At 37.4% G+C, this 23,722-nt stretch overlaps 1 protein-coding gene across 8 annotated transcripts in view; it reads right to left on the bottom strand.

Annotated features, from left to right (window-relative positions):
* NUBPL (NUBP iron-sulfur cluster assembly factor, mitochondrial) overlaps nucleotides 1–23,722 on the bottom strand; it is a 275,614-nt gene that overhangs the window by 243,605 nt on the left and 8,287 nt on the right. The window contains exons 1-3 of one of the 8 annotated variants that reach the window (XM_074393328.1): nucleotides 3,526–3,543; nucleotides 2,380–2,504; nucleotides 1,197–1,344 (exon numbers count right to left, since the gene is read on the bottom strand). In XM_074393328.1, coding sequence (XP_074249429.1) covers nucleotides 1,197–1,296 — 100 coding nt within the window. In that variant the 5' untranslated portion in view covers nucleotides 1,297–1,344; nucleotides 2,380–2,504; nucleotides 3,526–3,543. Of the gene's footprint in view, nucleotides 1–1,196; nucleotides 1,345–1,849; nucleotides 2,015–2,379; nucleotides 2,505–3,525; nucleotides 3,544–23,722 lie in introns of those variants that run through there. The other 7 variants (XM_074393327.1, XM_010334957.3, XM_074393332.1 and 4 more) reach the window with 7 other exon arrangements.

Below are 23,722 nucleotides of genomic sequence, written 5' to 3'. Positions count from 1 at the left end.
ACCCTTATTTGTAAAGAACAAGCACATAGAGGAACACAGAAAGTACAAACAAAAATAAGTAATTTTCCGGCTGGGCGTGGTGGCTGACTGCTGTAATCCCAGCACTTTGGGAGGCCGAGGCTGGTGGATCACGAGGACAAGAAATCAAGACCATCCTGGCAAAACAAACATGATGAAACCCCATCTCTACTAAAACTACAAAATTAGCTGGGCATCGAGGCACATGCCTGTAGTCCCAGCTACTCGGGAGGCTGAGGCAGGAGAATCGCTTGAACCAGGGAGGCGGAGGTTGCAGTGAGCCGAGATCACGCCACTGCCCTCCAGCCTAGTGGCAGAGCAAGACTTAATCTTAAAAAAAAAAAAAGTAATATGATGATGAATATGTTAATTTGCTTGATTGTGAAAATCATTTCATCTTAAAAAAAAAGTAATATGACGATGAATATGTTAATTAGCTTGATTGTGAAAATCATTTCAAAATGTAGACATATATCAAAACTATGTTCTACATCACAAATATATACAACTATAATTTGTCAATTATAACTCAACAAATTTAAAAAAAAAAAAATACAATTTAACCCTGGTGAGTACCACTGGAAAGAGAAAGGTTTCCTGTTTACATTATTAAACTGGTTTTTTTTTTTTAAATAAAAGTTTTCTTTTGAAATTTTTGGCAATATCTGGTTATTGGTCTTGACTGTTAACTCTTATTTCTGGTGGCATTTCTTTTACGAGTTCTGAAAGCAACATTTCCATGACAATGAAATCTATAACCAATAAAAAGACCCACCAAAAAAAATTATCTGCTTGAATGATAATATAAAAGATATAAAGATTAGGTAACATTTTAAATAATTAAAACAATGTTAAATCTTTTTAAGCATTCTCAAGTATTAGATGTATATTGACTTTATAAATGTTGAAAATTATATTATGGTTAAATAAAGGCACAATAATTAAACAATCTCATTGTAAATTTGTAGCTATAAACTAAAGAAACTGGAAAAGAACATCCCCAAACAGAAATAATTTATTAAATAGTATTAAAGTTACTAGATGTTTTAAAAATAATAACGTAACCAGTTATTGAACACTAGTAAACACTAGGCTAAGTGGTTGGCTTGTGCAATTTGTATAACCTTGCTAGTTGGCATAAGTTCTTAATCAGGAACAGAATTAATATTCTATAATACCTGCTGTAGTGGATTTTCCAACTCCACCCTTTCCGGAAGCCACAACTATAACTTGTTTAACACCTTCTATCGGTTTCTGCTTTGGAAGTCCTCGAGACATGATTTGTATTCTTCTTTGTTTTAGGGTCTCACTCTCGGCGCCAGATAACTTTTTGTAAAAAATAAATTTTTTAAAAAGCCGTTTTAAATAAGCCATCTCCATCACCACATTGTAAAAGTAAAAACAATCTGGGATTCGCCATTAAGAGGGCTTTCTTTTCTAATTCTGCTCATCTCCACTTTGAAGACATTTACCTACTTCTACTGGTAACAATTGTAAAGACACATTGCTTAAATTGATTTTTTTTCTACTAGGATACGCTGAACGTTTAAAAATGGAAAGTAAATAGGCTGCCTTTTTAAGGAGTTTAGGCTTCCACGTGTTTTGCTTTTTTTAAAATCTATTTGCTAAATAACTCAAAGCCAAGAAAGCAATGCAGAAAACATCTACGTTCTAACTGTGTTTCACGTCCCGCCACGCCTCAGCCTGGCTCTGACTGCAAAGTAGGCACGTCCAGGACACTCGGCGGGGCGGGGAGGAGGTCGGGCATCTGCGGCCCTGCAGCCCAGCATCTCTGTCCGCCCGCTTCCCCATGCCCTGCAGGACCACGGACCTGGCGCCGACAAACCATGGCTCGGCTTCCTCCAAGCCGAGCAGTGGCCCCACCAGCAGCCCGGAGCGACACCGCACCGAAAAGCAGCAGACGCTGCCAAATCCCCATGACGCGAAACTCCGCTCTGAGCCTAACTGGGGAACTGTCGCAGAGGGCGCGGAGTGATGACGTCACGTGGCAACGCTCGGCTTTTTTTTCCTACCAACCGGCCTTCTCTGGATATGTTCCGCCCAGGAACCTAATCTGCACGATCTTGTATATGGCCAGCTACAAACATTTTGCAGCGTTTTAGTAAACGTCTGTGAACTGTTGTCACATATAACGTCTCGTTTGATCCTTACGTAAGTCCCGAGGTGGGCAGAAGACTTACTAGTATCCTCCTTTTATGAACAAGAAAATGGAGAAAGTTTTTTTAAAGAGACTTGATCCAGCTTAACTAAAGTAGGAAATGGGGAACTGGAGACTGACTCCAGGATTTCTTACTAAGCAGTATACGGTCATTTAAACACTACCACTCTTAAGGATTTTACCTTTTTTATTTTTTCCTGTGTGATCTACAGTGAGAGTCTGTCTTGCGTTGGTATTCACGACTTGTGTTGCTGACAGTTTCTTGAAAGAGCGGTCAGGGTGCTTTGTTAGACTTGAAAAAGTTTACCTAAATCAGAAAATAAATCTAATGAAGCAAGTTTTGCTCAAGAAGGAACTTCAGTAAGAAGGTGGAATTTATCTTGGTGGAAGAAAGCAAGTATCCCTACATACAATACAGTTCAGAGAGAAAACTCAAAGGTAATACCCAGACCTAGAAAAAGGATCCCTTAAAGTAAGGGATGGTTTATGCTCACATATTCTTCCTAATACTCTCTAGGGTTGATTTTCATTTCTTTCATTTGCTTCTTAGATACGAGGTCATTCAACTTATTTTGCTCTAATCTGATCTTTAATTTCCTTGTCTTTAATACAGGCATAATGTATCAACCAGAAAGACTTACTGTGAGGATTAAATGAGACTTACCAGCAAAGTACACTCTATTTAGTAAGCTCCGAAAAGACAATCAGTTCCTTGCTTTTTCTCCTCCAGTCCATCCCACAACCTTATTGTTTCACTTAGCTTTCTTTATCTTACAATTTTAACTATTTTTATATCACTTTCTAATTATATCATTTTATATCTTTTCTCAACTAATTTGCTTTTTATAAACTGTAAGCCAAAAGCATAGAGATAAGGGAAATAGCCATCAGAATAATCTATTCACTAAATAAGAAATGCCGAATATCTATTTCTCTCCAAATAGTTTAGCAAGGTCTTCCAGACTTAAGACTCATTTAACAAATATTCATTGAGCAACTACTATTTACCAACTACATAGTAGACTTAAGGTATTCAGCATTGAGAAAGACATAATTCCACCACTAAAGGACTTTACAATCCAGTGCAAAAGACAGAATAAGTTAACCAAAAAAAATGCTGTATAGTATGATAAGTATAGGAGAAAAGCATTGAGTGATACAGGAGTACAAAGAAAGGGCACTCAGTTCAATCAGCGGAAGCTTCTAAATAGGGTAATATCTAAGCTGAGACCTGAATATGAATAATGTGTAGAAGTTAGCTGAGAGAATGGCAAGGAGACTGTTGTAAAGTTAGAAACGGACTGCTAAGGCTAGGCATGGTGACTCACATCTGTAATTCTAACACTTTGGGAGGCCAATGCCTCCCAAAAGATGGATGAATCCATAGTGCCATAATGTTCCAAATTAATTCTTTTTGTTGGTATCCATTTTCATCCCCTCACAGTCATGAGATATGTGTCGTATCTTCAGGCATCAAAGCTATATTCTGTAGAGGAAGAGAAGGGAATGACAAAGAGCATTTCCTAGTGAGTCTTTGCCTTTTTTATTCTGGAAAGGAAGATACACACATCCAATTGGCTAGAACCAGGTCACATGACCACCCTTAGCAGCAAGAGAAATGAGAAATTAAGCATTTAGAGGTCTCTAACTTGTAGAGTAGAGAAAGGCAATGGAGAATGTGACTGCAAATGGGTAGTAAATGAGCCAAGTCAGTATCTGTCCTATACAGACTATATCAAGTTTCCTGGGATTATGAGAGATGAAGAGCATGCAAAGAAAACTGAGAATTTAAATATCCATGGTTCTTGTGACAGTCATTTGTAGTTGGCTAACCCAATGTGGTAGAAGGAAATTTTTCTGGGGAGTTTCTGAGAAAGGTTTAGCTTTTCTGATTAAGTGGAACATAGTTGCTACTCCTTTTTCCCACCTTTACCAGGGATGTGACATGGAGATGTGGCAGTCATCTTGTGAACTGAAAAGCACAATAATGACAACCACAATAACAGAAACCAAAAACTGAGGAAGACAAAGAGGACATATGGCAGGAAGATGAATTCTTGGCAGTATAGCTAAGCTGCTGTACCATTCCTCATCTGCATTTCCAGACCTCTGATTGTGTGAGATATTTAAGCCACTAATGGCTTGGATTTCTGTTATTTGAGCTACAATAATCTGTGCCTGTTATAGCAAATAAGAAGGAATCCCATACTCTGTGACTACCTCTCTCCTGTTCACCCAAGATTAATCTCCAGTAGGGAGGGGGGACAACAGAACCCCAAATCAGTTTGGGGGATATGAAAACAACAGAATCAGTGTCCCCATTACCAGGTAGAGCTTGGTACAGTGGCCAGAACCATAGAATAAGAACAGTTGAGTGTTCTGTTTAGGCAGATAGATAGATCTCAGTAAGCCACAAAGTGGCTAAGGGAATGCTGATCCTAAAGAGAACTTAAGGTCAAGAATTAGGGAACAGTTGGGAATAATCTGCATGGTTAGTTATATACCATCTCCATGGATGCCGGTATGCATAGATAAATACCTTGAGGATGAAATTCACCTTGGCATGTGGATACTTAGCTACAATTCTGGTGGAATCTGTATTGAACAATATTTTCCCCCACTCTGACAGAAATTTATAAATAAATAAATACTGATCAAAATAAAGAAGATTCCTTGGAAATATCTCCTAATTATGTCTAGAATAATATCTTGTATTGTTTTCCAAAAAGGAAGGATTTATACCTGTTAGGTTGCCCCTCATTCCTCCCAAAAGACAATCCTTCTTAGGTGACTGAGGACTCACTGAAATTCCGGATTCCCTCACAGATAAAGAGCCTGCCTTATTCACTTTCTATAGGCCACAGATCATGTCAATGCCAAATGAGAACATGTTATCAACTCCCTTGCTCAACTCCCTAAGAAAGAATAGAGTATCTTGGACAGTTTCCTGTCTCTGCTGAATATACTGAATAAAGCTCAGAACCTTATTTCAGTTCCTTCAGTTTGAGGTTACTGTCCACAACTGACCTTCTCATCCCATCCAAAGGCTCACCAAAAAGAAAACCTTATCCCATCTATGGGACTTGTGTAAATGGCAACCCCCTTAATTGACCCTACTTTGCCTCACAGTGTGATTTGTTTTCAAACCTCTGTTTATGACTCCAAGTATGAAGCTGTCTCTTCGCTACATTGAATACTAATTTGCACATTAAAATATAGTGTAAATCTGTTTAAGTGAATAGCTCCCACAATGAACCACTCTCTCTATATGAAATGTGATCTAAAAAATTCATGGACTTTCCCATATCAAAGACTTTGCTGGCCATTCAGCATCTTAGTTTGCATAAACTAGTCCTGTCAAAGAAGTTCCCCATTCTTATAACTTAAAATTACATAAAGGAAATGTATGTATCTTTGTAGATGGGATAGACTTCTGAGAATGTGCCTCAAATGACTAAAATACACCTCTATACTTTGACAGGATGTGTTTCTAAATGCCCATATCCAAAGCTGAATAAATCATGAATGATTTGATATTTGAATTTCTGATTTACAAGATTGAACTGAATCTTAAGACAAAGGTTACAGGCTTGCTTTATACCTGAATATAGTCTCTATTTAATGTTTAAAGCTTCAGAGTCCATCCTGAAATAGGAGAATTTGGAAAAAATATTTGTCACTCAAGACAAATATTTGCTACACATGGGACCCCAGAATTCCTGTGTTTTTGCTTTTTCATTTACTCTAGTACCAAACAAGTATTCCTTTAGCCAAGCCCCTCCCACCTTTCAATTCTGTCCTAAGGACTAGAGAACATAAGTTTCTACAAGACTTTGCCGAAACCTTACTTCAGTAGGTATTCAGATGAGGATTTTCCTGTTTTTACTTTAGAGGCATACTAAAGACAATGACAAAGCAGAGACCCATCAAGATACAAACGTTCATTTCAGCTCATGTGAAGTTCTATTTTCTTTAGGGAAAATGAAATAATGTAGATGTTTGTCTGTTTTATGCTGCTACCAAAATGTGGGGATGTTCTCTATAATCATGTGACTTGGATAATATCTTATCTACTTGCTGTTCTGGTACCCAATCTTGTTGATTCGTTTCTTAATCTTTTCTATTTAGAATTTATTAACCATACACAAAGATATTATACATGATATCTGATAAATATAGCAGGTACAGAATTTGTTCAATCCTTTGATTGATTGATTGAGACAGGGTCTTCCCATGTTACCCAGGCTGGTCTCAAACTCCTGAGCTCAGGCAATCTTCCCATCTCATCCTCCCAAAGTGCCAGGATTACAGGCATGAGCCACTGCACCTGGCCCTGTTCAATCCATTTATATAAGTGAGGAACTCCTACAACTTACTGTAATCTCTCATAATACATACTATATTATCATTTAGAGCAATAGAGCAGAAATACATCAAGAGTTGTAAATTAATTTATTCCAGGGTAGACTGGCAAACTTAAAAGTATGATGTTTGTCTTCTGTCTTCCACACAGCTCTATTACTGCTTGTAGTGCTCCGATTCATACCAACTACTCTTACAGGCAGTATTTGAGTCTATTTTCCACAGCGTCTTCTGTGGCTTAACTATATAATGTTTGGACAGAGGATTTGCCTGACCATGTGTGATAATAGCTAATGAACTTATTCTTAATCCTATTAAAGACCATCCATTAACCATAACTCAATAATCCAAACACTACTGAAGTGATAAATACTCATCTTTCTCATGCTTTTCTAGTCTTTGTTAATCTTCAAAACAGACAAAATGTTTTTGCATTTAAGATGTTAATTTGGGGCATGATTGTTCTAAGGAGTTTAATAGCTGGTGTTCTGACCTGGTTAGACCCCAACAGCTCTTTTAAATACCTGATAAAGTTTTGTCAATTAATCAAAGGCCTTACTATATCAATTCCATATTTAACCTCTTTTGCAAATTTCTAATCATATGCAAGATTCTTTTTTATTTAATCATGGCTGTTTTTGTTGGGGAACATGCCGGCAGTGTGCTGTGCAGAATTTCATTTTCCATAGATAACTGTTACCAGGATAACAAAATTGATAGCATGTGCTGATGAAATGCACTACTCAAAAAAAATTTTTACGATTTCTCCAACATTTTTCTGAAGTACAATTCTTTACATCTTTTCCAGGGTCTGATGGGAGGCTTTCTCATTTCATAGCTGTCAGCACTGGCGACAGAGCAGAATCATAGAAGAAGAAAATAAGATACTTAGTGCCTTGTGCTTATTAGTTTGTAATACTATATAGCTAACTGGAAATTCTATTAAGCCATTCCCACCAATTCCTTCTAGATTATAGAATTAATTGAATATGATTTGTTCATGAACATCTAAATTTACCCTCTCTTTTTGCTCTGCCATATGTCAAATTAATCCATTCTTTCTCGACAAACTCTAAGATGGCTCCCAGTGATCCTCACCACTTGGTATTCTCACCCTTATGTAAGTCCCTCCTGTGAATGAGCAGGACTTAGAACTTGCTTCTAATCAATAAAATACAACAAAATTGATAGATGTCACTTCTATTACTATATTACAGAATACGGTAATTTCTGTCTTGCTAGGAGACCCTCAACTGGCTCTGATAAAGCAAGCTATCATGTTGTGAAATGCCCTGTGGAAAAGCCCATGTGGCAAGGAACAGCCAGTAGCCAACAGAGAGCCGATGCCCTCAGTCCAACAGCCTGCAAGAAACTGAATTCTGCCAGCAACCATGTGAGATTGGTAACAGATTCTTTCCTGCAGTCTTGTGAGAGCTCATGAAGCAAAGAACTCAAGCTGTGCCCGGATTCCTGACCCACAGATATTAAATAATATAAATAAATTTTAAGCCACCAAGTTTATGCAATTTTTTATGCAGCAGTAGATAACTAATACTCAATGATTTGGATTTTAATAAGTCTACAGTCAAGGTATAGTTTATTGTGGGTAATTCGTTTTTGCCATTTATTGAAAAAATGGCACATTTTGTTACAAAATTGAAACCTTTGTGTATTTTGAATCTTTGTTGAGAGTTATTAAATGTTATTAACTATTAATAATTCATTTTATAATATTAATTGCCAACCCCCATAAAATAATATTTTAATATTAGATACTAGAGAATAGAGACATTTCTGAAACCAAGAGATTCTTCAATCTGAATTGGAGAATCTCTTTGTTTCACAAGTCAAATTCAATTTTTCTTAGTAACAGTTGAACCCACTCAAGTCATTTCCAAGTGAAAGAAAAATTAGACATGATTATCATTCTTATTCTGCTCTTCTCTCCATGACCAGTCTTCTCTTCAGTGGTTATGTAAGAAATTAGAGTTTTATCTACATTCTCTGTCTAAATTATCAGTTTATCATTATTCTTCAATTTTATAAATAATCGGGATAAAAGTATGAAGAAAGCAATTTTTTTGCAAATAATGTATAAATAAAAACTAATACAAACAAGAATTTTCCAATGACGCTCTAAATAACTGCTAACTGCATCATTGTAAATCAGCCTATTTTGTAAAAACATTCAGTACATATGAAGTATTCAATTAATCATAATGCACACACCATATAGATATCTAAACCCAAGGAAAAATATAACAAATGCCATTATAATCTTTGGAGATAACCAACTCAATGCCGCACACAATGCTGCAGATTTTGTCCCTAAAAATATCACGTCCTTTGTAGGGACATGGATGAACCTGGAAACCATCATTCTCAGCAAACTGACACAAGAGCAGAAAATCAAACACCGTATATTCTCGCTCATAGGCGGGTGTTGAACAATGAGAACACATGGACACAGGGAGGGGAGCACTACACACTGGGGTCCGTTGGGGGGAAATGGGGGAGGGGCGGGGGGATGGGGAGGTGGGAAGAGATAGCATGGGGAGAAATGACAGATACAGGTGAGGGGACGGAAGGCAGCAAAGCACACTGCCATGTGTGTACCTATGCAACAATCTTGCATGTTCATCACATGTGCCCCAAAACCTAAAATGCAATAAAAATAAAAATAAAAAAAATAAAAAAAGAATCTTGAACCATAATCTACACATTTCTCTTTTTCTCTAGCTTTATTAAGGTATAATATAATTGATAAATAAAAATTGTGTATGTTCATGTTCACAACTGCCATGAGATGGGCAGGGCAGTTATTATTAGTCCCATTACTGCATATGGAAATGAGGAATCAAAGAGTTTAGATTATTTGTTTTAGGGCAAATTGCTGAAAGCAAAATGGAGATGGAGGTCTCTTATTACCTACACAGGACTACTGCATGCTGCTGACAAAACATTATTCCATTACGACCAGCTACCGTAAGAGAGGCACCTGGGGGAAATAGCGCTACCACTGGAGAAAGAAATCTGATTGCCAACTTCACTACTTAATTCACCTCTAAGCTTCTCATATAAATTTGTGTTTCATTAGTTTTAGTTAAAAGTAATTTATTTCAGAAGCCCATAAACATATTTAATGTTCTTGTCTTGAACGGCATTGAAATTACGTTTTAATTTATATGGTATTCAAGTTTTTATTAAAATATTCATTGTGTGCCAATTCTAATAGTTTATAATTCCTCTGCCCTTCCTAATTGCATCATTCCTTGAAATTCTGTCTCAAAGTTTTCCTTTTCCATGAAGACTTCTCTGATAATTTCATCAAGTATTAAATTTCACCGCCTTAACAATTAACATTTTATTTAATAGAGCTTGAATTTAAGGTGCAGTTTGGTTGCTTTCATTTTATAAATTTAAGTTAGCAATGCTAGCCTATGTCAAGTCTCTCTTATACAATCTTTTTTCCAATCACAATTCAGTATTGCCATAACACATCCAGGTTTATTTAATATGAGGCACAACATTACTTCTAAATTCCATCGGACCATGTTATTCTTAATTCTATCCAGTGTTGAACTTTATTACATATTGCCTTTTACTATTTTAATATGTCTTCTATTACATAGAACTACATGATATTTGAGGAGCAAAAGTATATCATAATGATAATTATATCATCTATATGTAGCACAGTGCCAGGTACATTTTAGGGGATCAGGAGTTACTGACTGGTTAGCTAGTATACAAGCAATACATACTGGAAATATCAGTAGAGTAGAGAGATAAAAAAGCCTGAGATGTTGTCAGAACTCTGCTACTAACTAGCTGTATATTAGACAAATCATTTAACTCTAAATCTATTTACTTCATACACCATGAAGGGATTAAATGAAATAATCTATAGATTCTTCTTCCAGACTCATATTGAATTAAAATAAGAACTGAAGAGAACAAAGTTGTATAACTTACACTGTTGCTAAAATAATTTTGAGAAAATCAGGCCGGGCGCGGTGGCTCAAGCCTGTAATCCCAGCACTTTGGGAGGCTGAGGCGGGTGGATCACGATGTCCAGAGATCGAGACCATCCTGGTCAACATGGTGAAACCCCGTCTCTACTAAAAATACAAAAAATTAGCTGGGCATGGTGGCACGTGCCTGTAATCCCAGCTACTCAGGAGGCTGAGGCAGGAGAATTGCCTGAGCCCAGGAGGCGGAGGTTGCAGTGAGCCGAGATCGTGCCATTGCACTCCAGCCTGGGTAACAAGAGCGAAACTCCGTCTCAAAAAAAAAAAAAAAAGAGAAAATCAAAGCGAATAGTTTAGTGATGTGTCAGACCATAAAAAGCACAAGGTATATTTTCTTCCTTATAGGACACAAATTGAAGGGTTATGAATGGATTTTTCACCTTTACCATCATTTTCACCTCTACTTCTATTCCTATCATTTGTTCATCTTTGGAATAGTTCCTGTTCTTCCTTTTGGGAACCACATTATTGACTTTTCATGTTCCAGGAAGTCTGCAACTCTAACCCCAGGTTCAGTCAAATAAATTGTTGTCCAAAGTTCTTCTTAGTAAAAAACACAAAATAGAAGTAGCACAGACTATTAAAGGTTCTCTTCATGCCTAAAACACAGAAAATAGGTCAGAACCTGTTTTCCTTTTGACAAAGTATTAAAATACAGCAACCAATATGGACATTAATTCCTGAAAATCACAAAGATATCAAAATCAATGTTACTTGTATGATATCTACAGATTCAACAAAACTCCAATCATAATCCCAGCTGTTAATAAGATAATTCTAAAATTTCTTCAGAAAGGGCAAAATTAGAGCATTTACTCCTCACTTAGGAGTGATCAAAAGTTAATTAGATGTGTCACAGAACACAATAACCATTTTAAAAATTTACAAGTTAGGCATGATCAAAATTTAAAACTGCTCATCAAAAGATCCCATTAATCAAATAAATAGCTGATTTGCAGTAGCCTCAAATAAAATAAAACCTAAGAATAAACTCAGCCAAAGAAGTGAAAGATCTCAGCTGGGCACAATAGCTCATACTTGTAATCCTGGCACTTTTTGAGGCTGAGGCAGGTGAATCACTTAAGCCTGGGAGTTTGATCACCCAGTCTGGGTAACATGGAAAAAACCCCTCTATTAAATATAAAAAATTAACCAGGCATGGTGGTGTGCACCTGTAGTCCCAGCTACTCAGGAGGTGGAAGTGGGAGGATCACTTGAGTTTTGGAAGTTGAGGCTGCAGTGAGCCAAGATTGCACTCCTATACTCCAGCCTGGGCAATGGGAGCGAGACTGTCAAAAAAAGAAGAGGAAGAGTAAGAAGAAGGAGTAGGAGGAGGGGAAGGGGGAGAGTAGGGGAAGGAGGAGAAGGAGGAGAAGGAGATGAACATTTTGATATGGTTTGGATTTGTGTACTCACCCAAATCTCATGTTGAGTTGTAACCTACAATGTTGGGGGTAGGGCCTGATGGGAGGTGACTGGATCATGGGGGTAGATTTACTCATTTGGTGCTGTTCTCCTGATAAAGTTATTATGAAATCTTGTTTTTTAAAAGTGTGTAGTACCTTCCCCATCTCAGTCTTCCTTCTGCTCTGGCCATGTGAAGGTGTACCTGCTTCCCCTTTACTTTTCACAATAATTGTAAGTTTCCTGAAGCGTCCCCAGCCACACTTCCTATACAGCCTGCAGAACCATGAGCCAATTAAACCTCTTTTCTTTATAAATTACCCTGTCTCAGATATTTCTTTATAGCAGTGTGGGAATGGACTAATACCGATCTATACAATGAAAACTGTAAAACACTGATGAAAAAAATAAACACAAAAAGATATTCCATGTTCATGGACTGGAATAATCAATATTGTTACAATGTCCATACTACCCAAAGCATTCTACAGATTCAATGCAAACCCTATCAAAATACCAATAACATTCTTCACAGAAATAGAAAAAAAATCCAAAAAAGATATATGGAACCACAAAGGAACCAGAATAGCCAAAGCAATTCTAAGCAAAAAGAACAAAGCTGGAGGCATAAAATTATATGACAAAGCTACCTGACTTCAAATTATACTACAAAGCTACAGTAACCAAAACAACATGGTACTGGCATAAAAATGATATATACACTAATAGAACAGAATAGAGAACCCAGAAATAAATTCATGCATTTACAGTCAACACATTTTCAACAAAGGGATCAAGAACATACATTGGGGAAAGAACAGTCTCTTCAATAAATGGTGTTGGGAAAACTAGATGTCCATATGAGAAAAAATGAAACTAGACCCCTATCTCTCACCATACACAAAAATCAAATCAAAATAAAGACTTAAATCTAAGAGCTGAAACTTGAAACTACTAGAAGAAAACATTGAGGAGATGCTGCAGGACATTGGTTCAGGCAAAGAGTTCTTGAGAAAAAACTCAAAAGCTTACACAACCAAAGTAAAAGTGGGCAATGAGATTATATCAAGCTAAAAAAGTTTTTTTTTTTTTTTTTTTTTTTTGAGACGGAGTTTCACTCTTGTTACCCAGGCTGGAGTGCAATGGCGCGATCTCGGCTCACTGCAACCTCTACCTCCTGGGTTCAGGCAATTCTCCTGCCTCAGCCTCCTGAGTAGCTGGGATTACAGGCACGTGCCACCATGCCCAACTAATTTTTTGTATTTTTAGTAGAGACAGGGTTTCACCATATTGACCAGGATGGTCTCGATCTGTTCACCTCGTGATCCACCCACCTTGGCCTCAAAAAGTTTTTATACAGTTAGGGAAACAATCAAGAAAGTGAAGAGACAACCCACAGGATGGGAGAAAATATTTGCAAACTACCATCTGACAAAAGATTAGTAACCAGAATACATAAAGAGCTCAAACACCTCAACAGCAAAGAAAAAAATAGTCTGATTTTTAAGTGGGTGAAGGAGCTGATAGAGATTTATCAAAAGAAAATGTACAAATGACAAATATACACAGGTTTTTTTTAATGTTCAACATAACTAATTACCAGATCAAATCAAAACCACAATGAGATATCAGCTCATCCCAGTTAAAATCGCTTTTGTCAAAAAGACAGGCAATAACAGATGCTGGTGAGGATGTGAAGAAAGGGGAACCCTTCTAAACCGTTGGTGGGAATGTAAATTAGTACAGCCACTATGGAAAATACTATGGAACTTCCTCAAAAAACTAAAACTAGAAACACCATTTGATCCAGCAATTCCACTGCTAAGTATATAATCAAAAAGAAAGTCAATATATCAAAGAGATATCTGCACTCCCATATTTATTGCAGCACTATTCACAATAGCCAAAACATGGAATCAACCTAAGTGTCCATCCATCAACAGATGATGAATAAAGAAAATGTGGTATATATACACAACAGGACATTATTCAGCCATAAAAAAAGACTTAAATCTTGTCATTTGCAACAACATGAATAGAAGTAGAGGATATTACATTACGTGAAATAATCCAGGCATAGAAAGACAAATATCATGGGTTCTCACACATATGTGGGAAACTTGATCTTATGAAGATTAGAGTGCACTGATGGTTATTAGAGGCTGGGAAGGGCAGTGGGGAAGGGCAATAAATATGGGTTGGTCAATAGGTACAAAAATACAGTTAGAAATGCCAGATATAGGTCATGGGAGGAAGGCAGCAAATCACACTGCCATGTGTGTACCTATGCAACAATCTTGCATGTTCTTCACATATACCCCAAAACCTAAAGTGCGATTTAAAAATTTTTTTGAAAACCAATAAAAAAATACAGTTAGAAGGAATAAGCTCTAGTGTTCAGTAGCAATATAGGGCAATTATAGTTAACAATAATTTATTGTATATTTAAAAATAAATAGAAGAGTGGGATTGAAATCTTCCTAATCCAAAGAAACAATAAATGGTTCAGGTGATGGTTATCCCAATTACCCTGATTGGATCACTACACATTACGTTCTTGTATCAAAATTTCACATGTACCCCATAAATAGATATAAGTATCATACAACCATAAAAATTAAAAATTTTATTTTTAATTTTTTTTAAAAAAGAAAATGAATACCCAAGCCACAGACTGGGAAAAAAATATTCACAAAACATGCATCCAAGAAGGACTAGATACTAGATATCTAGAACTACACTATTTGTTATGGTAGTCATCAATGTAGCTATGTCAATGTAAATTGATTAAAATTAAATACAGTTAAAAATTCAGTTTCTCATTTACACTGGACACATTTTACAATGAACATTTTGAACAAATGTAGGAAATTCTATTGGACAGCCTTGATCTAAAATATGAAGAGATACTGCAACTTGTTGAGAAATGTTAAATTGCTGAGAAATGTTATTAGTATTGAGAAATGCTGAATGTATAATAAAATATATTGTTTGCTAGGAAGAACAATGGCAAGGAAAACCTAGCCATTCCCATCCCCAAGTAGAAAACCACCTAGGGGATTCCAATGTGGCAGGACAATATACAAATATTATACACCAGTTAAAACAATTCTTTAAGATATCTGCCCCTACCCCTGTGGCTCCCTTCATGGAGAATACTTTTTAATTTGTCTATGATCAGTGGTAAGTGGGCATCAGATGCCTACTTGGCATATTTTGTGTTATGAGAAAATAACAAACATCTGTTTGTTAATAATGATCACCTGTTCAGAGAGAATAAATGCGTGGGTCAGAGTCTGCTCAAAGCCTTCAGCCTGGAATGCTGTCAGCACCTGAGGCTCTCGGCTCAGAAGGCTGCTGGCCTCCTAGATAGACCCACTTTGTTGTTCTGTCTGAGTGTCTGCCTCTCAGTTCCTTCAGCACCACCTGGATGGGGGTCCCTATGGCTGAGCTGTCTCTCCACAGCCAAGCTGGTTCTCAGTAAGTGGTGCCCAGAAGTGAAGCTGGAACCCAGGATAAAGAGTTGCCTGAGCAATGGAGAGAGGAGAGGCTAAAGTGAAGGTATCCTGAGTACTCTTGGAAAGAAAATCCTTGGGGTAAGTTGAGGGAGCTCAGAAGGGACCTGGGAACTTTTGAAAGAATCTTCAAGATGAGTTAGGGAGAACCCAGAAGTAGACCGAGAACTCTTGAGGAAAAAAAAACCTCCCAGGGTTAGTTGAGGGAGCTCAGAATTAGTCCAAGAACTCTTGAAAAAAATCTCCCAGGATTAGTTGGGGGAGCTTGGTAATATTAGGGTAACATGGGACAAAGATGAAGCAAACACAAGGCTTATTTGGTGTGGTCTGTTTAGGCTTTGGTGCATTCTGCCCTGGAGCTGTTTCAGACTGATGATGAGGAAAAAGATTCAGGACAGGAGAGAGCATGATGAAGTATGAAGAGAAATTATAGAGCAAAAGGATGAGAAATCAAATAAGGAAAAGGTATGCCCATCAGCACCCCCTCAGTATCTTGTCAAAGGATGGCCAGATCCTGCCAATATTTCTCCATTAAAGGAATTGGAAGCTACCTCAAAAATGAAAGTAGCTGCTTCTCTTGCCCTGTGCAAGAGAAGTAATATGGTAACCAGTTCCACCCAGCCAGAATTCACAAGCGAGAAAAGAGGGAGATTTAGAGGCATGGCAATTTCCAGTTGTTGTACACCCTCAAGATTAGCAGTGACAAGTACGGGTTGCTTTTGAGCTCTTTCCCTTCAAACTGCTGAAGGAGTTTAAAAAGGCCATTAGCCAATATGGGCCTGGGCCTCCATTTGTGCTAGGATTATTAAAGAACATAGCCACTTCTTACCTGTTGACCCCAATAGACTGGGATAATTTAACCCAAACTTGTTTATCTCTCTCTCAGTTTTTACATTTTAAGATCTGGTCGACAGATGAGGCTAATATTCAAGCTAATATAAATGTCAGTGTTCAACCTCTGATTAATATTGCCATAGAACAGCTTACAGGAACTTCCAAATCATTTTATGAGACCAACATCATCCTGATACCAAAACCAGGCAGAGACTCAACAATAAAAGACAACTTCAGGCCAATATCCATGATGACCACAGATGCAAAAAATCTTCAATAAAATACTGGCAAACTGATTGCAACAGCACATCAAAAAACTTATCCATCACAATCAAGTAGGCTTTCATCACGGGAATGCAAGGCTGGTTCAACATACGGAAGTCTATAAACATAATTCATCACATAAAGAGAACAAAAGAAAAAAACCACTTGATGATTTCAATACATGCAGAGAAGGCCTTTGACAAAATTCAACACCCTTTATGCCAAAAACTCTCAATAAACTAGGTATCAATGGAACGTATCTCAAAATAATGAAAGCTATTTATGACAAACCCACATCCAATATCATATTGAATGGGCAAAAACTAGAAGCATTCCCTTGGAAATATGGCACTAGACAAGGATGCCCTCTCTCACCCCTCCTATTCAATATAGGCAAGAAAGAAATAAAGGGTATTCAATTAGGAAAGGAGGAAGTCAAATTGTCTCTATTTGCAGATGACATGATTGTATATGTAGAAGACCCTATCATCTCAACCCAAAATCTCCTTAACTGATAAGCAACTTCAGCAAAGTCTCAGGATACAAAATCAATGTGCAGAAATCACAAGCATTCCTATACACCAATAACAGACTAACAGAGAGCCAAATCAAGAACAAAATGCCATTCACAATTGCTACAAAATGAATAAAATACCTATTAATAAAACTAACAAAATGATGTAAAGGACCTCTTCAAGGAAAACTACAAACCACAGCTCAACAAAATAAGAGAGGACACAAACAGATGGAGAAACATTCCATGCTCATGTCTAGGAAGAATCAATATTGTGAATATGGCCATACTGCCCAAAGTAATTTATAGATTCAGTGCCATCTCCATAAAGCTATCAATAAACTTCTTCACATAACTGGAAAAAGCCATCTTAAACTTCATATGGAACCAAAAGAGAGCCCATATAGCCAAGTCAATTCTAAGCAAAAAGAATAAAGCTGGAGGCATAACACTACCTGACTTCAAACAACACAGTAATCAAAACAGCATGGTTCTGGTACCAAAACACAGATATAGGCCAATGGAACAGAACAGAGGCCTCAGAGGCAATGCCACACATCTACAACCATCTGATCTTTGACAAACCTGACAAAAACAAGCAATGGGGAAAGGATTCCCTGTTTCATAAATGGTGTTGGGAAAACTGGCTAGCCATGTGCAGAAAGCAGAAACTAGACCCCTTCCTGACACCTTACACTAAAATTAACTCCAGTTGGATTAAAGACTTAAACATAAGACCTAACACCATAAAATCCCTAGAAGAAAACCTAGGCAAAATCATTCAGGACATAGGCATAGGCAAGGACTTCATGACTAAAACACCAAAAGCATTGGCAACAAAAGCCAAAATAGACAAATGAAATCTAATTAAACTCCAGACTTCTGCACAGCAAAAGTAACAGTTATTAGAGTGAACCAGGACCAACAGAATGGGAAAAAAATTTTGCGATCTACCCATCTGACAAAGGACTTACATCCAAAATCTACAAAGAACCAAAACAGATTTACAATTGAAAAAAAAAAAAAAACCCATTTAAGTGGGCAAAGGATATGAACAGACACTTTGCAAAAGAAGACATATATGAGGCCAACAAACATACAAAAAAATGCTCATCATCACTGGTCATTAGAGAAACGCAAATCAAAACCACACTGAGATATCATCTCATGCCAGTTAGAATGGCAATCATTAAAAATATGGAGACGACAGATGCTGGAGAGGATGTGGAGAAATAGGAACACTTTTACACTGTTGGTGGGAGTGTAAATTAGTTCAACCATTGTGGAAGACAGTGTGGTGATGTGATTCCTCAGGGACCTAGAAATAGAAATTCCATTTAACCCAGCAATCCCATTACTGGGTATATATCTGAAGGATTATAAATTGTTCTATTATAAAGAAACATGCACACATATGTTCACTGTGGTACTGTTTACAATAGCAAAGACCTGGAACCAACCCAAATGCCCATCGATGATAGACTGGACAAGGAAAATGTGGCACATATACACCGTGGAATACTATTCAGCCATAAAAAATGATGAGTTCATGTCCTTTGTAGAGACATGGATGAACCTGGAAACCATCATTCTCAGCAAACTGACATAAGAACAGAAAATCAAACACGGCATGTTCTCACTGATAGGCAGGCGTTCAACAATGAGAACACATGGACACAGTGAGGGGAGCATCACACACTGGGGCCTGTTGGGGTGGAATAGGGGAGGGACAGTGTGGGGTAGGGAGTTTGGGAAGGGATAACATGGGGAGAAATGCCAGATATAGGTGACAGGGGGATGGAGGCAGCAAACCACATTGACATGTATGTACCTTTGCAACAATCCTGCATGTTCTGCATGTGTACCCCAGAACCTGAAGTGCAATTATATATATTCATATACATAAAAAAAGAAAGAAAAAAAAGACAGCCTAGTATTACCCAACAATTGAGGAATACGTTTACTCTATAGACAGTAAGTGGAGAAAAGGAATTCAGAAGAAATAAAGACTGCAGGTAGCAGAAGAAAACTTTTCAAAACAATAATCACTAGCCTCTAATTTTAAAAATAAGTTACATTTATGAGACAAGATACATTTCTTAAGAAGAATCAGGGAGGAAGAGACCTTGTAAATTAAAAATCTGATGACTTAAATCAATAATTTAGTATAATGGTTGGGGCTAAAATTGAGGACACTTAAGGAAATTAGAACAGTGAGAAAGGGAATAGAGGAAAAGGAAGGAGGGGAAAAGTAAAGAAATGAATCCAGGGGCTCCAACTAACAGAAGTTCCAGAAAGAGACAGGGGAAATAAAGAGAAAATCTTATCAAAGGACTATACTCCAATCAGAAGTCATTTGCCTGCCCCTGACAAAAATACCCAAACAAAAATGACTAAAATAATAAAGATATTCCATTATCTCAAATAACAAGAAGTCTGCCAAGAACAGAACCATGAAAAATGCCTATACCTAGACAACAAGAAGAAATGGAGCTAACAAAGCTTATGGCAGTGGTTCAAGGAGAATAGAAAAAACACTGTAATACTATGCCACAGAAAACAAGGAGAAAGGGGTAGACAGATCAGCAGAAGACACTGGTGAGTCATTAGATTTGATGATTACGAAGTATTGGTCATCTCCAAGAGGACAATCTCAATGAGGTGGTGGAGTTTGAAGTCGAAGGACAAGGTGATCACGAGTGAGTAGGCAGTAAAGAAATGGCAACAATGAGTGTCTTTGAGAAGGGCAAGAAGTTAGAACTACGGCTGTTTCTCCTCAAATAACCTTCACTGATAAGGGAAAAATGTTCTCTTCTACCTAGAAAAGCCATGTCTTTCATAGTACAGGGTGACCACCTCTCCCACTTTGCCCAGGCTTTTCCCAGTGCTATAGCACTGCAAGTGCCTCCTGTGGAGAAACTTCTCGATCCTGGGGAAACTGGTCCTGTTGGCACCTGACAGTTACATGGGTGAGACACTTTATGCCGGTGGGGCTTTAGATACCTGTTGCTGATTATTGTTTTATACAATTTTATTTAGGTATAATTTACATACTATAAAACTCACCATTTCTGGTGATCATTTAAACAATAGTCTCAACCCAGGCTGTATGCTAAAATTAATAGGGAGCTTTTAAAGGAGACCAGTGACAAACTCTCACCCCTGGGGTGCCTAAGGCCCATGTGTTGTTATTTTTTAAAAGCAACCCAGTGGTGGCACATGCCTATAGTCCCAGCTACTCAGGAGGCTGAGGCAGAAGGATCACATGAGCTCAGGAATTTGAGGTTGCAGTGAGCTATGATTGCATCACTGCACTACAGCCTGGTTGGTAGAGCAATACCCTGTCTCTAAAAACAGACAAACAAACAAACACAATATAAATAAATAAATAAAAGCAACCCATTTGATTCTATTGTATAGCCAGAATTAAGAACCACTGGTTTTAAAGTAAAAAACAATACACGATACTGATGCTTTTCTAAGTTTTCAAGAAGAAAAAAAAGTAAAGTAAGCACTCAAATAAATATGATAATGTAGGCTTCTCAAAACGGGTAAATTTTTGAAAATGCAGAAAAAAGTAATATTATAAATATTTTTTGTTTTGAATTCCATGGCCAAATACAAGAATTTAGATGGTTTTTTTCAATTATAATGCAGGGTGGTAATTAGAAAAATCATAATGTATGTCCACAATTTGCATGAAATCCTGCTTCTGAAACAGTCGTACAAAATAAGAAAGTATACCTGTGTTTTATACTAATGAATAAATGTTTCATTTGAATGTGTAAAAGGGAATGCTTCAAGATTCAAATCTTCAGCCAGCTTCCCAAAAGCCTTTACATGGCAAAATGGCATTGATTTCTATGTAAAATGTGATTGTCTTTTCTATAAATGTATTATTCTTTTACTCTAAATAAATTAAAGATACCCTCCTATAGCCACAGGAGATTCTCTTAAAAAATCAGTGCTAATTCCAAAAAATGTTTTAGCATTTAAGAAATTTATTCACTAAGAAACTGAATTGACTCATATTGAGCAGGACAATTATGTTACTGGAAATTATTATACCTATCCATTACTACTTATGAGTGAAGAAAAGCTGATGTAAAAGTTATTTAGTGATTAATAACACAGCGATTATGAGTTTCAGCTTATAATTTGTGTGAGCAAAAAACATGTAACCTTATTTTCCTACAACTCAAATTCATTTTTTAAAAATTATTGTTTGTTTTTTGAGACAGGGTCTTGCTCTGTCACCCAGGCTGGAGTGCAGTGGTGTGAATACAGCTCACTGCAGCCTGGACCTCCTGGGCTCAGGCAATCCTCCCACCTCAGCCTCCCAAATAGCTGGGACCACAGGTGCATGGATTTTTTTTTTAATTTTATTTTTGTACAGATGGGGTCTGTGTTGCCCAGGCTAGTCTTAAACTCCCAGGCTCAAGGAGTCCTCTAACTTTGGCATCCTAAAGTGTTAGGATTAGAGGTGTGAGCCACTGCAACCAGCCCAGTTTCTATTTTGAACTCTAATTTTACTATATGGAGCATGGCATAATCTGGCTCTGTTTTTGAATGTCTTGGACAGTCACAGGTTTGACCTGTCCTGTCCTTGGGGCTTTGTCCAAAAGGTAGAGCATAGAACCTTCTGTGAGATACCCACCAACATCTATTTTTCCATTGCTTCTTGCTGCCTCTCCTCTCCTCAGACACTCTTGATAAAGGGCACCTACCAAAAAAAAAAAAAAAAAAAAAGAAAGAAAGAAAGAAAAAAAAACACAGCTAGCATCATACTTAATAGTAAAAGACCTAAAACGATTTCTCTAAGATCAGTAGCAAGACAAAAATGTCCACTCTCAGGCTGGGTATGGTGGCGCATGCTTGTAATCCCAGCACTTTGGGAGGCCAAAGCAAGAAAATCACTTGAGCCAGGAGTTCAAGACCAGACTGGGCAACACGGCAAAACTCTGTCTCTATAAAAATACAAAATTTAGCCTGGCATGGTGCACGCCTGTGGTCCCAGCTACTCCGGAGGCGGAGGTGGAAGGATTGCTTGAGCCCTGGTGGTCAAGGCTCTAGTGAGCAGAGATCATGCCACTGCACTGCAGCCTAGGAGACAGAGGTAGATCTCGCCTCAAAAAAAAAAAAAAAAAAAAAAATTCCACTCTTTCCACTTCCATTTAACGTTGTACTGGAGGTTCTAGCCAGGTCAAGTAGGCAAGAAAATGAAATAAAAATAATCTAGATTGAAAAGGAAAAAGTAAAATTACCTCCATTTGCAGAGGATATTATCTCATATGTAGAAAAACATAATGAATCTACTAAAACTATTAGAAATAATAAACCAGTTCAACATGGTTGTAGCATATAAGATCAACATATGCAAATCAACAGTATTTCTCCATACTAACAATAAACAATTCCACTGGCCAGGTGTGGTGGCTCACGCCTGTAATCCCAGAGTAGTTGGGAGGCCAAAGTGGGCAGATCACCTGAGGTCAGGAATTCGTAGACCAGCCTGGACAACATGGTGAAACCCCATCTCTACTAAAAATACAAAAATTAGCTAGGCATGCTGGTGCATGCCTGTAATCCCAGCTACTCAGAGGGCTGAGGCAGGAGAATCACTTGAACCCATAAGGCAGAGGTTGCAGTGAGCAGCATTGCAGAGGATGACTCAGTCTGAAAAAAGAAAGGAGGAAAGGAAGAAAGAAAAGAAAAGAAAAGATAACAAAAGAAAAGAAAAGGGACCCAGAATGGACAAAGCAATCTCAAAGAAAAGAACAAAGCTGGAGGACTCACACTTCCTATTTTCAAATTTTCCTTCACAGCTACAGTAATCAAGACAGCACAGTACCGGAATGAGGATACAAATGCAGATCAATAAAATTGAATTGAGAGCCCAAAAATAAGCCTTCATTTTTATGGCCAATTAATTTCAAAGAGAGTGCCAATTCAATGGGGGAAAGAGTTCTCTTTCCAATAAATGGTGCTGGGACGGCAGGTTTATCTTTATGCAAAAAAGTGTAGATGGAGGCCAAACTCATATCACATATAAAAGTTAATTTTAAGTGGATAAAAGAGCTAAAACTATAAAACTCATTGAAGGATACGTGGGAATTAATCATGACCTTGGATTAGGCAAAGGCTTTTTAGACAAGACACTAACAGAAGTAGTAACAAAAGAATAAAAAGATAAACTGGACTTTATCAAAATTTTGACTTATGTTTCAAAGGACACCAACAAGAAAATAAAGACAACCCGCAGGATGGGGAGAAATTTTGCAAATCATACACCTGATGAGGGACTTATATCTAGACTATATAAAGAACTCTTGCTAGTCAATAATAAAAAGACAAATAACCCAATTTAAAAATGGACGAAAGGAGGAAAAAGAACTCTCATTCACTGCTGGTGAGAATATAAAATAGTACTGTCACTCTGCAAGATAGTTTGGCAGTTTTTTACAAAACTAAACACACTCTTACCATATAATCCAGTAATTGCGTTCACTTACCCAAATGAATTGAAAACACATCTATACAAAAAACCATGCTGACAAATGTTTAAAGCCACTTATTCATAATTGTCAATACTCAAAAGCAA

This window comes from Saimiri boliviensis, chromosome 2 (assembly GCF_048565385.1).
Source record: "Saimiri boliviensis isolate mSaiBol1 chromosome 2, mSaiBol1.pri, whole genome shotgun sequence".
Lineage (NCBI taxonomy): Eukaryota > Metazoa > Chordata > Mammalia > Primates > Cebidae > Saimiri > Saimiri boliviensis.
Note: the sequence above shows the minus strand (reverse complement) of the source record. Positions and strands in the feature narration are given on the sequence as shown.